We start from the raw sequence: 12,312 nt of genomic DNA, 5'->3' as shown, positions 1-12,312 counted from the left end.
CTGGACAGTGGATTAATCTTGTGCACAAGAACTCGACAATAGATGTGACAGACCGAGTAATGTTCTTCTTCTTCTGCTGCTGCTGCTTGTTCTTGTTCTTCTTGTTCTTGTTCTTCTTGTTCTTCTTCTTCTTCTTCTTCTTCTTCTTCTCCTTCTCCTGTCTGGTGCCTGTGTTTGACAAACTCAGTGATGTGCACGAAGCAGGAAAAGAGATAAGCTTCACCGCTGTTTCACTGCAGTGTTACACTTTGATGTGGTAGCTTCACGCTGACAACATGCTCCTTGAAAGTGGGTGACATTTACTTCATGACACGTACAGTAATGGGTCCTATTAACTTCTGACACAGCAAAGTCTTTCAACTTTGTAGTGTGACCGCCCCAACTCCTCCTCCTTCTCCCTCAAATGTCATTGGGCCATGGGGGGGGGGGGAGAGAGAGAGAGAGAGAGAGAGAGAGAGAGAGAGAGAGAGAGAGAGAGAGAGAGAGAGAGAGAGAGAGAGAGAGAGAGAGAGAGAGAGAGAGAGAGAGAGAGAGAGAGAGAGAGAGAGATGTGTGTGTTCATTCTAGTATGTCAGTGTATGTTGCTTTTCTTATCAAGTTTTTGTAAGGTGACACATCCATCAAGTTCAACCCTAAATTACCATACATTGTCTTATGCTGACATTGAGCAGGCCCTTTTATTACATTTAGTCAAGTTTTGACTAAATGTTTTAACATAGAGGGGGAATCGAGACGAGGGTCGTTGTGTATGTGTGTGTGTGTGTGTGTGTGTGTGTGTGTGTGTGTGTGTGTGTGTAGAGCGATTCAGACCAAACTACTGGACCGATCTTTATGAAATTTGACATGAGAGTTCCTGGGAATGATATCCCCGGACTTTTTTTTCTTTTTTTCGATAAATACCTTTGATGACGTCATATCCGGCTTTTTGAAAAAGTTGAGGTGGCACTGTCACACCCTCATTTTTCAATCAAATTGATTGAAATTTTGGCCAAGCAATCTTCGACGAAGGCCGGACTTCGATATTGCATTTCAGCTTGGTGGCTTAAAAATTAATTAATGACTTTGGTCATTAAAAATCTGAAAATTGTAAAAAAAAATAAAATGTTATAAAACGATACAAATTTACGTTCATCTTATTCTCCATCATTTGCTGATTCCAAAAACATATAATTATGTTATATTTGGATTAAAAACAAGCTCTGTAAATTAAAAATATAAAAATTATGATCAAAATTAAATTTTCTAAATCAATTTAAAAACACTTTCATCTTATTCCTTGTTGGTTCCTGATTCCAAAAACATATAGATATGATATGTTTGGATTAAGAACACGCTCAGAAAGTTAAAACGAAGAGAGGTACAGAAAAGCGTGCTATCCTTCTCAGCGCAACTACTACCCCGCTCTTCTTGTCAATTTCACTGCCTTTGCCACGAGCGGTGGACTGACGATGCTACGAGAAAACGGTGACTTGCTGAAAAATTGCATTGCGTTCAGTTTTATTCTGTGAGTTCGACAGCTTGACTAAATGTTGTATTTTCGCCTTACGCGACTTGTTTTAAGTTCACAAGAATGTCATAAAAATGTCTTCTTTGCATGACGAAAAAAAGGGCTGTGTGCTCTGGCAATTGCAGCCATGAGCATCTGTGTTTGTCATAAGTGGGCAGTTACTGCATTCTTTTCTGTCTCGTTTCCTCTGTGTATGAGTGTATATGTGTGAGATAATGCATGTTTGTTTGTGTGCATGTGCGTGTGTGTGTGCATACGTGTGTGTATGTGTGTGTGTGTTTGTGTGTGTGTTTGTGTGTGTGTTTGTGTGTGTGTGTGTATGTGTGTGTGTGTCTGTCTGTGTGCACGTGCATGCATGTGTAAGATAATGCATGTGTGTTTGTGTGCATGTATCTGTGTGTGTGTGTGTGTGTGTGTGTGTGTGTGTGTGTGTGTGTGTGTGTGTGTGTGTGTGTGTGTGTGTGAGAGAGAGAGAGAACTCAGAACTCAGAATTTTTATTGTAAACCACACTGTTGTGTTTGTACAAGGGGGGGAGTAGAGTTTCCATTTCCAGAGAGAGAGAGAGAGAGAGAGAGAGAGAGAGAGAGAGAGAGAGAGAGAGAGAGAGAGAGAGAGAGAGAGAGAGAGAGAGAGAGAGAGAGAGAGAGAGAGAGAGAGAGAGAGAGAGAGAGAGATTCTGCTCTCACTCTCAGACACAATTCTTTTTGTGATTTTTCTACCCACTGGTTCATTGTCAAGCTTGGTGTCAGTTTTAAAAAAGAATGGGGATACATGTCTGTATCGATTCTTTTTGAAAGTGCTAGCTTCAGCACTTAGAACATCAATATTTCTGCTCACAATATCATCATTACTGTGAATAATAGAATAGGATTAAAGAGAGACGGATGCTGCAGATGGTTTTATTGAGTAATAGTGGTATGTTTTGTGTGTGTGTGTGTGTGTGTGTGTGTGTGCATGTGTGTGTGTGTGTGTGTGTGTGTGTGTGTGTGTGTTTTTCGGAGAGATATTATATATGGTGTGCGTATTGTGTGTGCGTACATGTGTGTGTTCAAAAAGGGTTCATTCAGGATTAAGTAAATGTGAAACTTTATCCTTCTTTTATTATTCTTTCGTTTGTTTGTTCTTGTTCGTTCATTCATTCGTTTGTTAGTTTGTTTGTTCTCTTTATATAATTTAGTTGTATGTCTTTTTGGGGATTTTTCGTTCTGGAATCTGTCTCGGTGTAACTTAATTGTTGTGTCACAAAAACTCAAAGCATAAAACATTCTTGGAAAGTTATTGGTGATGGAAATGTACACAATGGGCGCTTCTGGGGTGATAACGCGAGACAACTCCTGTGATCTTGCCGCAAGGTGGCGCCAGTTACCAGCCAAAAGAAAGAAGGGGCATAACCTCACCAGAAACGACCATTGTCTGTGTAACCGTATTAAATGCACGACTTACACATGAACTGTTACCAAACCGATAATTATGCTATTTGGGACCAATGCAAGTTTTTTTCCCTTTCTCGTGGGATCTTGCCCCGAGGTGGCGCCAGTTACCAGCCGAAAGAAAGAGGGGGCATAACCTCACCAGAACCGCCCATAATAAAGCAAAGGACAATAAATCTAACAAAAGAAAAAAGAAAAACAAAAAACAAAAACACCAACCGAAGACATCTACTACAAGCTTGATGTTGATATATTATTTACTCCACTTAAGAACAGATTTTCTAGAATATACGTGCATTCAGCAGACATGTGCAATGATCTAATGATCTGTTGTTGTTGCCGAAATATCAAACTGAATTTTGCAAACTAAATAATGGGGACTTTTTGTTTGTTGCAACATTTGATAGCTTAATACATTTTGGCTTTCGATGGTTGCTATGCTGCAAGTTCATTCTCTTCTCAAGATGTATTGCTTTAGAGAATTTATTCCATAATTCATGATTAGCACTGAGGTTAATGCCATTAACAGTGAAAAAAAAAATAATTCCAGAACAGCTTGGCAGTAAGTTATACAGTGTGTCAACAATATTTGTATTTTTGTGTTTCAGACCTGAAAAAGACCATTGCAGTGTTGTTGGAGAGTATTCTGGCTCGGCTGGACCGACTGGAGACTCACCTCAACAACATCACCAATGGATCCTTCGCTCGCAACATGCCTCTCAGCCTAGTCACGGACCATGAACGCCAGGTCATTCTTTCTGCCCAAGGTAAGGTCATAGGGGCAGGTAATGTGATTAATTGTATCTTTTATTTTCTTCTTCTGTGTTCATTAATGGGCTGCACTACTCCAACATACACCAGTTGTGTTTTGCACGGGCTGGTTTGTATCATGTGCATGACCGCCCCCCCCCCCCACCCCACCCCCCTAACCTCCCCCCCACCCTCCCTCCCCCATTCCCCTCATCACCTTGATGCAGTTTCTTTGGTAAATTAATGATACTGAGGTACAATTGAGTATTACATGTATTTAGTTGAGTTTGTACAGTCGAGCCTGTTTATTACGACCACCCAAGGGACTGACCAAAAATGGTTGTTATAGACAAGTGGTTGCTGTGGAATTAGGTGAATTCATAGAAAGAATACTCCCTGGGGAGCCTTTTCTGGCAGTATAATCTTGCATTTCACGCCAGTGAATAGATTATCATATGAAACCGTGCATATATCTTCGCAGCCTCCATGCATGTGTCTGAGTCACCATGTCTTTGTAAGGAGCTTCAGTGAAATTGGTTTCTTTTGTGTTCCAGATTTAATAGTAGGGAAGACAGAAAAATGTGAGCTGACAGACCAGGATAAAGCAGACTTTCCCCACTGTCTTCAAAAGATGCAGGTGAGATTATCAGGATTTTCTGGTTGGTGAAACACGTACCAGTCAAGGCCGTAAGCTATTGCGCTGATCAGTAGCACGTGCCTGCAAGACAGTGCTGCATAAAACAGGCAGAGTTGTAAAAATGCTTGCAGGGGGTGATCAGTGCTGTCAAGCGTAATCAATCAAGTGACATAGTGCTGTGCCTGTTGGTGGTTGTCAGTACTGGGTGGGAATAAGAATCTTTCCTTGTCACAATTGACTTACACATGCAGTAATATACTGAGTACAGTGGAACCCCCCTTTTAAGACCCTCATATTTAAGACTTCCCTCCTTTTAAGACCTTTTTTCAGATATTTTTGATGGGCGCAGTGGCGTAGTGGTAAGACGTCGGCCTCCTAATCTGGAGGTCGTGAGTTCGAATCCCGGTCTCTGCCGCCTGGTGGGTTAAGAGTGGAGATTTTTCCGATCTCCGAGGTCAACTTATGTGCAGACCTGCTAGTGACTTAACCCCCTTCGTGTGTACACGCAAGCACAAGACCAAGTGCGCACGGAAAAGATCCTGTGATCCATGTCAGAGTTTGGTGGGTTATGGTAACACAAAAATACCCAGCATGCCTACTCAACGAAAGCAGAGTGAAGCTGACTATGCTCTCAGAGTATAGTTTGGGGAACCCAAATGGGCAAACGAGCTCACACGTAACCGGACAATTCTGGAATGCTGAAGAAGATCTTTTCAAACTAATACCTCCATTTAATACTGCTGCCTTATCAAGACATGATTTTCTCAGATTTGTTGAGGTCTTAAAAGAGGGTTCCACAGTAAAACTACAACAGGGCTGATGCTTTGAAGTTATAACCCCTAATTATCAGCTGCAGACTCAAATGATTCCATGTTATTCTCAGACAGTTTGATCGAGGCATTGATTGTTCTGGTTGATGAACAGTATAAACTCTAGACTGACCTTAATTAGTTGCTGGCACAGAGATTAAAGCTCTTTACAAATATTGCATCACATCTTAAAAAAAAAAAAAAATGTAAAGATCCGAAGTGCATCCAGTATGGCGTATGCAGGCATAAGATCCTGAAAGTTTCAAAGCAATCCATCTTGTCATTGCTGAATAACAGCGCTTGTTGTCATGGTACCCCTCAAAATTGACACAGAAGCTTCCTGTATTTGACAGCTCATGCGATCAAAGCCTGGTTTATTACAGCGACACCTCACCTAACTATTCCTCTGTATTAGCGCAGCCCCAATTAAGTGATTGCAGATGCCGATGTGATCGTAATGAGTAAAAGTCTAGTTTACGACCCTTCTTTTATGCAACTGATTTTGTTAGGTACATTTCCAAACTGGTGAGACAGATACACTATGTATATCTTTTATTTTGTTGTTGAGGCGATACATGCTACTTTCTGATACTATTATTACTATTTTACTGTTTTTTTCTTTCTTAGTGGATGAAGCAGATGTGGAAATCTGATCCTTGCTATGAATCTCACGGAGTAGATGGATCAGACTGTTCTTACGTGATGTACCTTAGTGAGGTATGCTTTTTATTTGCTTTTTATGTGTTGCATAAAACGTATGGCTGATGAGATGTTGTTGTAGTAAGCTTTGTCAAAAGCAAAATTTAACGAGAAGAAGTGAACATTGGAATTGTAAATATATGTTATTTTTGTGACAATCTGGGTGTTTGCAGAAAATACAGTTGATAAACTGAGTATGTTTGTCAATACATTTTTGAAACAAACTTGCTGTTTAAATTGGTTCAACTGATGTTGTTTACATGAAACAGATGTGTTTGACCTGAATTGCTAATGTGTAAACCTGCCTTTCTGTGTTAGTACTGTTATTGTTGAACTCACCATGTTTGGTACCTTTCAGGTTGAAGGATGGTGCCCAAGGAAAACTTGGACTAAGTCAACAGGTCACATGATCCTTGAACCAATGATCTATGTAAGTGTGTAGCAATCTTGCAGGTACAGTGGAACCCCCCTTTTAAGACATCCACAAATGTGAGAAAAATCAGATCTAAGAAGGAAGTGTCAGTCTTAAAATAAAGGTAAAGTTATGGAGGTTATAAACAGAAAATCTGGAGAGGAAAAAAAGAAGAAAAGAAAGATTTTTTTTTTAATAGGGTGGTTCTTCTGCTGGAACTCAAACAGATTGTAATGTCATAAGAAAGCAATTATAGTCCAAGAAAATTGATTTGTGTTGTTATTGGCAGTTTGCCAAATATCTGTGTAAGTGTGTTTGGTGTGTTTTGATTTGTGGCTGTTGTTTTTGACTGCCTGCAACTGCAAAGGAGGCTATAAGAGCAAAGTCAGTGATGCAACTCTTCCCTTGCAGAATATTACACGCCTGAAGTAAACACTTAGATCACAGATTGTCTGTGAAGTTATTTTATTGTTTTTGTCATTTTACCTATTATAATATTAACTTTGGCGGCCCCATGTTCCCCTGGGAATTCAGAGGCTTAAGTCAAATAATAAATATTAACATTTTATTTCATTTTGCCTGACCTTTACTTAGTTTTTAAAAAACATGACATAAATCTTTAACCTAAGATGGTTTTCACCCACTTGGAGAAAACACTAAAACAAAAACACACACACAACTGTTTGCAGGCTTATTAGTGAAGACAGTCTAAATATAGATCTTTGTTTCAGGCAAACATCACAACAAATCTTCAAGGAGTGATAGACCTGCTTAAAGACCCCAACGAGCGTCAAGGCTATGCATGGATTCGTCTGAGAGTGACTCGACTGTGGCCTAAGTGGGTGAAAGCTATCCACAACCTAGCCGCAAATCAGGACCTCAGTAAACGTAGAAAACAGAAGGTACATTGTTTGTTTTCCATATCGACATTGTCTTTTTCATGGGCTGTTAGGTTAGTAGAATAGTCCGGTGGTTAAAACTTTTTTATATTGATTTGTTGTAAAGGGATAAATAATTATCCTTTGTCAACCGTCAGTAATATGCAATACAAAATAGTAGGATAATGGTGCATTAGCTAGTAGTAGTACTTGTGTTGTGAGAAAAAAGGTAGTTTCATTTCCAAAACTTTTACTTTGCAGTACACTCATATTTGGGTGTTTGTTTGTTTGTGTGCGTGTATGCCGGTTTATATGTGTGTATGTGTGTGAGAACATGACATGCCTGTGTGTGTGAGCGTGGGTGTTAGTCATTGCAATACAGAATAGTAGTATAATGGTGCATTAGCTATTAGTAGTACTTGTGTTGTGAGAAAAAAAGGTAGTCTTCATTTTCAAAGCTTTTACTTTGCAGTACACTCATATTTGGGTGTTTTGTTTGAGTGCGTGCATGCCGGTGTATGTTTGTGCACGTGTGAGGACATGTGCATGCCTGTGTGTGTGTGTGTGGGGGGGGGGGGGGGGGGTGTTAGTCATGGGCAGTTACACACATCTATGTCTGCCAGAATTATTCTCATACCGAATGATGAAGATATTGTTGCCATCATTGCAGAAGGACATGGAAGCTTTACTAGTTTGTGAGTGTGTGTTGATGTGGATTTTTGAGCAGATGTTGCAGTTCTAGTCTGATATTTTATGTGCATGTATGAGCTCAATGAGTCAAACCTATTTTTTATGCTGAAGAATTGTATCTCTAGCTTATAGTTACTCTTGCCTGTTATTCATGTGCTATTATGAACTTATTGAATGTGTTCACAACTTTCCAGATTCTGATTCATCTTGGCCTGCTGTCCAAACAAAGTGGCTGGAAATTTGCAGAAAACCAATTTAAAGGTACAGTTATAGATGTCTGAGAGATCAAGGTATGCGACAAAAATATGTTTGTCGACGAAAGAAGTATGAGAAGCAAAAATTAGTTTTTGCATAGAGTACAAGTGTATGAGTATTAATCATTGAGACAATCAGAATACAGTAAGAGATAATGCTGAAATTATTTTTTCTAGGAATAATATTAGCATTAGTGTAGTAAGAAAATGTTCTCTCTTTTTCAGGCGTGAGAAAAGTAGAACAGTTGTAATTTGTATGACATATGGTAGAAAGAATTTTTCATATTTGTTGCTTTGTTTCGCAGGTGGTCCATTGGGAGAGTTGGTTCAGTGGAGTGACCTCATCTCGGTGTTGTACATCCTTGGTCATCAGCTGACGATCACCAGCGAAGTGGAACAGTTAGTCCAGTAAGTTCACAGTCCTATAAAGTGTTCAGACGTACGCGTCTTTTCTTCATGCTGACAAGACATATTAAAGCTGGTCTCCGTGTTTCTGGCATGGTTGTGTCTAGTCGAGTCGACTGTGTGTTAATGGTGGTACAGCTTGTAAGTTCACAATCCTGCATATTCAGTCTTTTTTTTCTTTATGCTGATTGGGATTTGATAGTTGCATCCAGGTCTCACTGTTGCTGGCATGATTGTGTCTAGTCCAGTTTGCATGTTGGTACAATTCCAGTAATATTACAGTCTAGTCCTGCATATTCAGTCTTGGTTTTCCTCATGCTGACATTTTTAAGTTGGTTTCATTGCTTTTGGCATGTTTGTATCTAAAAGCATTTTGGGGTTTTTTTCATAGCAAAATCAAGTATAAGTGGCAATTTGTACAATTTAATTGTACAAATTGCCACTTATCCTTTTTTTTCTGCTCTTCTCACAACTGCTGTTCATGAGTAGTTTAAGTTAGATGATTTGGGTTTTCAAGGAAGATGTAATGAAGAGTTTTTGTGTATGTTTTTTTGTATCAGTTATCAGTTTGATGACTTCGAACTTTGTTAAAGAAAATTTGCAAAGTAAATTTTGAGTACCAGCGGTCAGCTGGATGTTTTTTTGAGCACTTCAATTTTTGTTAAACGTTCTTTTGACCAAGTGTAACTTACTTCGGACTTCTACCTTTAAAAACATAAAGTCTGATATACTGAGACTAAAAAACAATGGGTAGCGCCGTACCCCAGGGAACAGGTAACCTTGCTTTCCATGCTGGTAATTTTTTAAAGGACGAAGTGAAATTAACTTACCTTGCATTAATTACCTTTTTCTCCTGTGTCTTGATGATTTCTTTCATCTCTCATGATTTCTTTCTTTCATGCAGTAACTCTATTAATACACTACAATGTGGCCTTCAACTTTTTTAACATTACACTTTAAGATGGACACAACAATGTAGACATCACATTCAATTGTTCAAGTCAGGAAAGTAAGTTTTGTTTTATGCAGATAAAGAACCAATTTTTACAGACTGCTTGAAGATCGTAATGCTTTATAATGGAGATGTGACGGGTTATTTTTGATTGTATGTAACACTCATCAGCATGCAGATCACTGACGTGGTAAGTGTTGTGTGGATTAACTTCAGTTTAACATTGGGTACCTTCACTCTGTCCTTTATTTGCAGGCTTTCTTTTACAATGGAACCCCCCATTTTACGCCTGCAGTTTGACCTGATTTTCTGTCCATAACGTCTGTCAATTTATACATCTATTTTTAGACACGTACCCTCCCTTTTATGACCTTTTTTTCTCAGCATTTTGGAGGTTACATAATTATTAAGTTAAAAGCGGGGTTCCATTGTATCTGTTAGACTTAGAGCAAGGTGATTTCTGTGTGTGTGAAGAGTTTATAGTTTGTTCATGATTAACAGGTGGGATTTTGTTCCAGGAGGTTTTGTTTGTTTTGTTTGTTTGTTTTTTTGTGTGTTGTGTTGTTGTTGTAGTTTTCTTTACTCACTATATCATTCATTTCAATCAAATTTAATGTAACCTTATCTGTAACATTGTGCAGAACTCGGAAATGGTAACACAATTTTGTAAAAATAATGTCTCAGCTGTCATTCTTATATTTCATTACAGGACTTGATTTAGTTTCATTTTTAACTCTCCTCTTCTCTCCAGTTCAATCCTTAGCAATATTCCTTTAATTGGTTAGCCTCTCAACACTACTCTCTCTGTGCACATTTGTTCTACATGTTCCATACAATTGATGCAAGCTTTGTTAGATTTAGAGACGGGCGCAATGGCCTTGTGGTAAGATGCCGGCCTCCCAAGCGGAAGGTCGTGGGTTCGAATTCCGGCCGCGCCTGGTGGGTTAAGGGTGGATATTTTTCCAGTCTCCAAGGTCAACTTATGTGCAGACCTGCTAGTGCCTTATCCCCCTTCTGTGTACATGCAAGCACAAGACCAAGTGCGCACGGAAAAGATACTGTAATCCATGTCAGAGTTCGGTGTGTTATAGAAACACAAAAATACCCAGCATGCTTCCTCTGAAAGCGGCGTATGGCTGCCTAAATGGCAGGGTAAAAACGGTCATTCACGTAAAAATTCACAAGTGTCCGTGTGAGTTTCAGCCCATGAACGTAGAAGAAGAAGAAGTTAGAATTAGATATATATGTAACAGCCTTTGTGGATAATGTGGTTGCTCGTCCATTGATTAAGACTTCACCTTATAGAATAATCAAAAAAGTTGTATTATTGCCAATGATGTTTTCTCTGAACTGCACCTACACTCATGACAATTGAAACAATTCCTTTGTTTTTGAACCTGCATCTCTTGAATGTGTTGAATTATTGATTTTTGTTTCATCCTTCTCTCCTTCAATCCAGGTTGCTTTCTGACAGTTTAATTCTTTCTTTGATCCTTTTCGTTTTGTATTTATTTTATTTTCTCAAACTTTTTTCTCTAGAAAAGGGGAAAATGAAGATAGTTTTGAAATGTTGGCAGTGTTTGTGTGTTTTACAATTTCTACATGTACGTATTGTAATTGTTGTATTGTTTTCTGGTTTTTTGTTTGTTTTTACACTTACATGCTCAAATGGTACAGTAGCAGATGGATGTTTATAAATACACTTCATTTCAATAGGTCTTTTTCTTTTCTCTCACTAAATAGTCCTGTCGACATTGACAGGCTTTAGCAGTTTACTTGTAACAACTAATAATCACAGTATGAGAATTCCAGTTTTGGTCCACATTCGACTATAAGCTCTCGATCGTATGCTAGTTAATTTTATGCTTTAGTTTAAACGTAGCTGTGAGTGGTGAAGAAATCATCCTGCACAATTCTGTGGGTTATATAAAGCGATTTTTGTCCTTATAAAGCACTGTTTTGAAGATGATGAAAATTGCATGAAGTTTCTTGGTGGTACATGTTAAATGGGATATAATTGTATAAGCTTGTCTGACTACTTTGACTAAAGCAAGCTTTGGTGGGTATTGTCAGGTTGACACTAATTGCACCATGTCATAGCAAACACTAGCTGGTATACAATTATGCTCAAGAATCTGTTATTGCAATTTCAATTTCAAGCAGAATTTTGATTATCACTAAAGCTAATAAATTTTAAGCTTCCAAGCTGAAATGCAATCTCATTACCAGGATTGAGTCAAAGATTATTTGAAAAAGAATTCAATGAATTTGATTGAAAATTTGTTGTTGATGGTGATCACAGTAATGCTGTAACTTTTTCTAGGGAGGGATATATGACAAAATCAAATGCATTTTGTAGAAATAATGAAAAAAACATGTGAAGATATTTTCTGTAAGTAAAAGTTTTTTTAACATCTGTCCAATAGCTTTTTGGGAAGTGCTCTCACACACATGCACACGCACACACACACACACACACACACACACACACACACACACACACATGTACACACAAGGCATGTGTGTATGTTAATCTGTGTATGTGCATTTGTGTGTGTGTGTGTCTGTGCATGCACATCGCTGCACCTGAATGTCTTAATTAACACAGGTGCGCAATATCTGCTGTTTATCCTACCTGCAATCAAACCGTTGTTTTCACTTGTTTTATGACTTGGCCCTGGAGTTTAATGTACATCCTTTAAGTCTATATTTTGCTCAGGTGAACTGCTGTACTATGTAGCTAAGCATCCACCCACAAAACAGTAAAAGAGATAAGTCAGATGTATGCTAATTAGTTTTGTTTGTTGACTATGCCCTCCTCTCCTCCTCCAACTTACATTGATTTTTTCTAGTGCAGGCTTAAAATTCCTGTTTGTCCCATAAAAGGT

At 38.6% G+C, this 12,312-nt stretch overlaps 1 protein-coding gene across 1 annotated transcript in view; it reads left to right on the top strand.

Annotated features, from left to right (window-relative positions):
• LOC138959541 (alpha-1,6-mannosylglycoprotein 6-beta-N-acetylglucosaminyltransferase A-like) overlaps positions 1-12,312 on the top strand; it is a 78,145-nt gene that overhangs the window by 49,801 nt on the left and 16,032 nt on the right. Inside the window, exons 4-10 of the mRNA XM_070331058.1 lie at positions 3,547-3,705; positions 4,243-4,325; positions 5,762-5,851; positions 6,192-6,263; positions 6,977-7,147; positions 8,008-8,074; positions 8,373-8,475. Coding sequence (XP_070187159.1) covers positions 3,547-3,705; positions 4,243-4,325; positions 5,762-5,851; positions 6,192-6,263; positions 6,977-7,147; positions 8,008-8,074; positions 8,373-8,475 — 745 coding nt within the window. The remainder of the gene's footprint in view (positions 1-3,546; positions 3,706-4,242; positions 4,326-5,761; positions 5,852-6,191; positions 6,264-6,976; positions 7,148-8,007; positions 8,075-8,372; positions 8,476-12,312) is intronic.

Source organism: Littorina saxatilis, linkage group LG2 (assembly GCF_037325665.1).
Source record: "Littorina saxatilis isolate snail1 linkage group LG2, US_GU_Lsax_2.0, whole genome shotgun sequence".
Taxonomy (NCBI): Eukaryota; Metazoa; Mollusca; class Gastropoda; order Littorinimorpha; family Littorinidae; genus Littorina; species Littorina saxatilis.
Note: the sequence above shows the minus strand (reverse complement) of the source record. Positions and strands in the feature narration are given on the sequence as shown.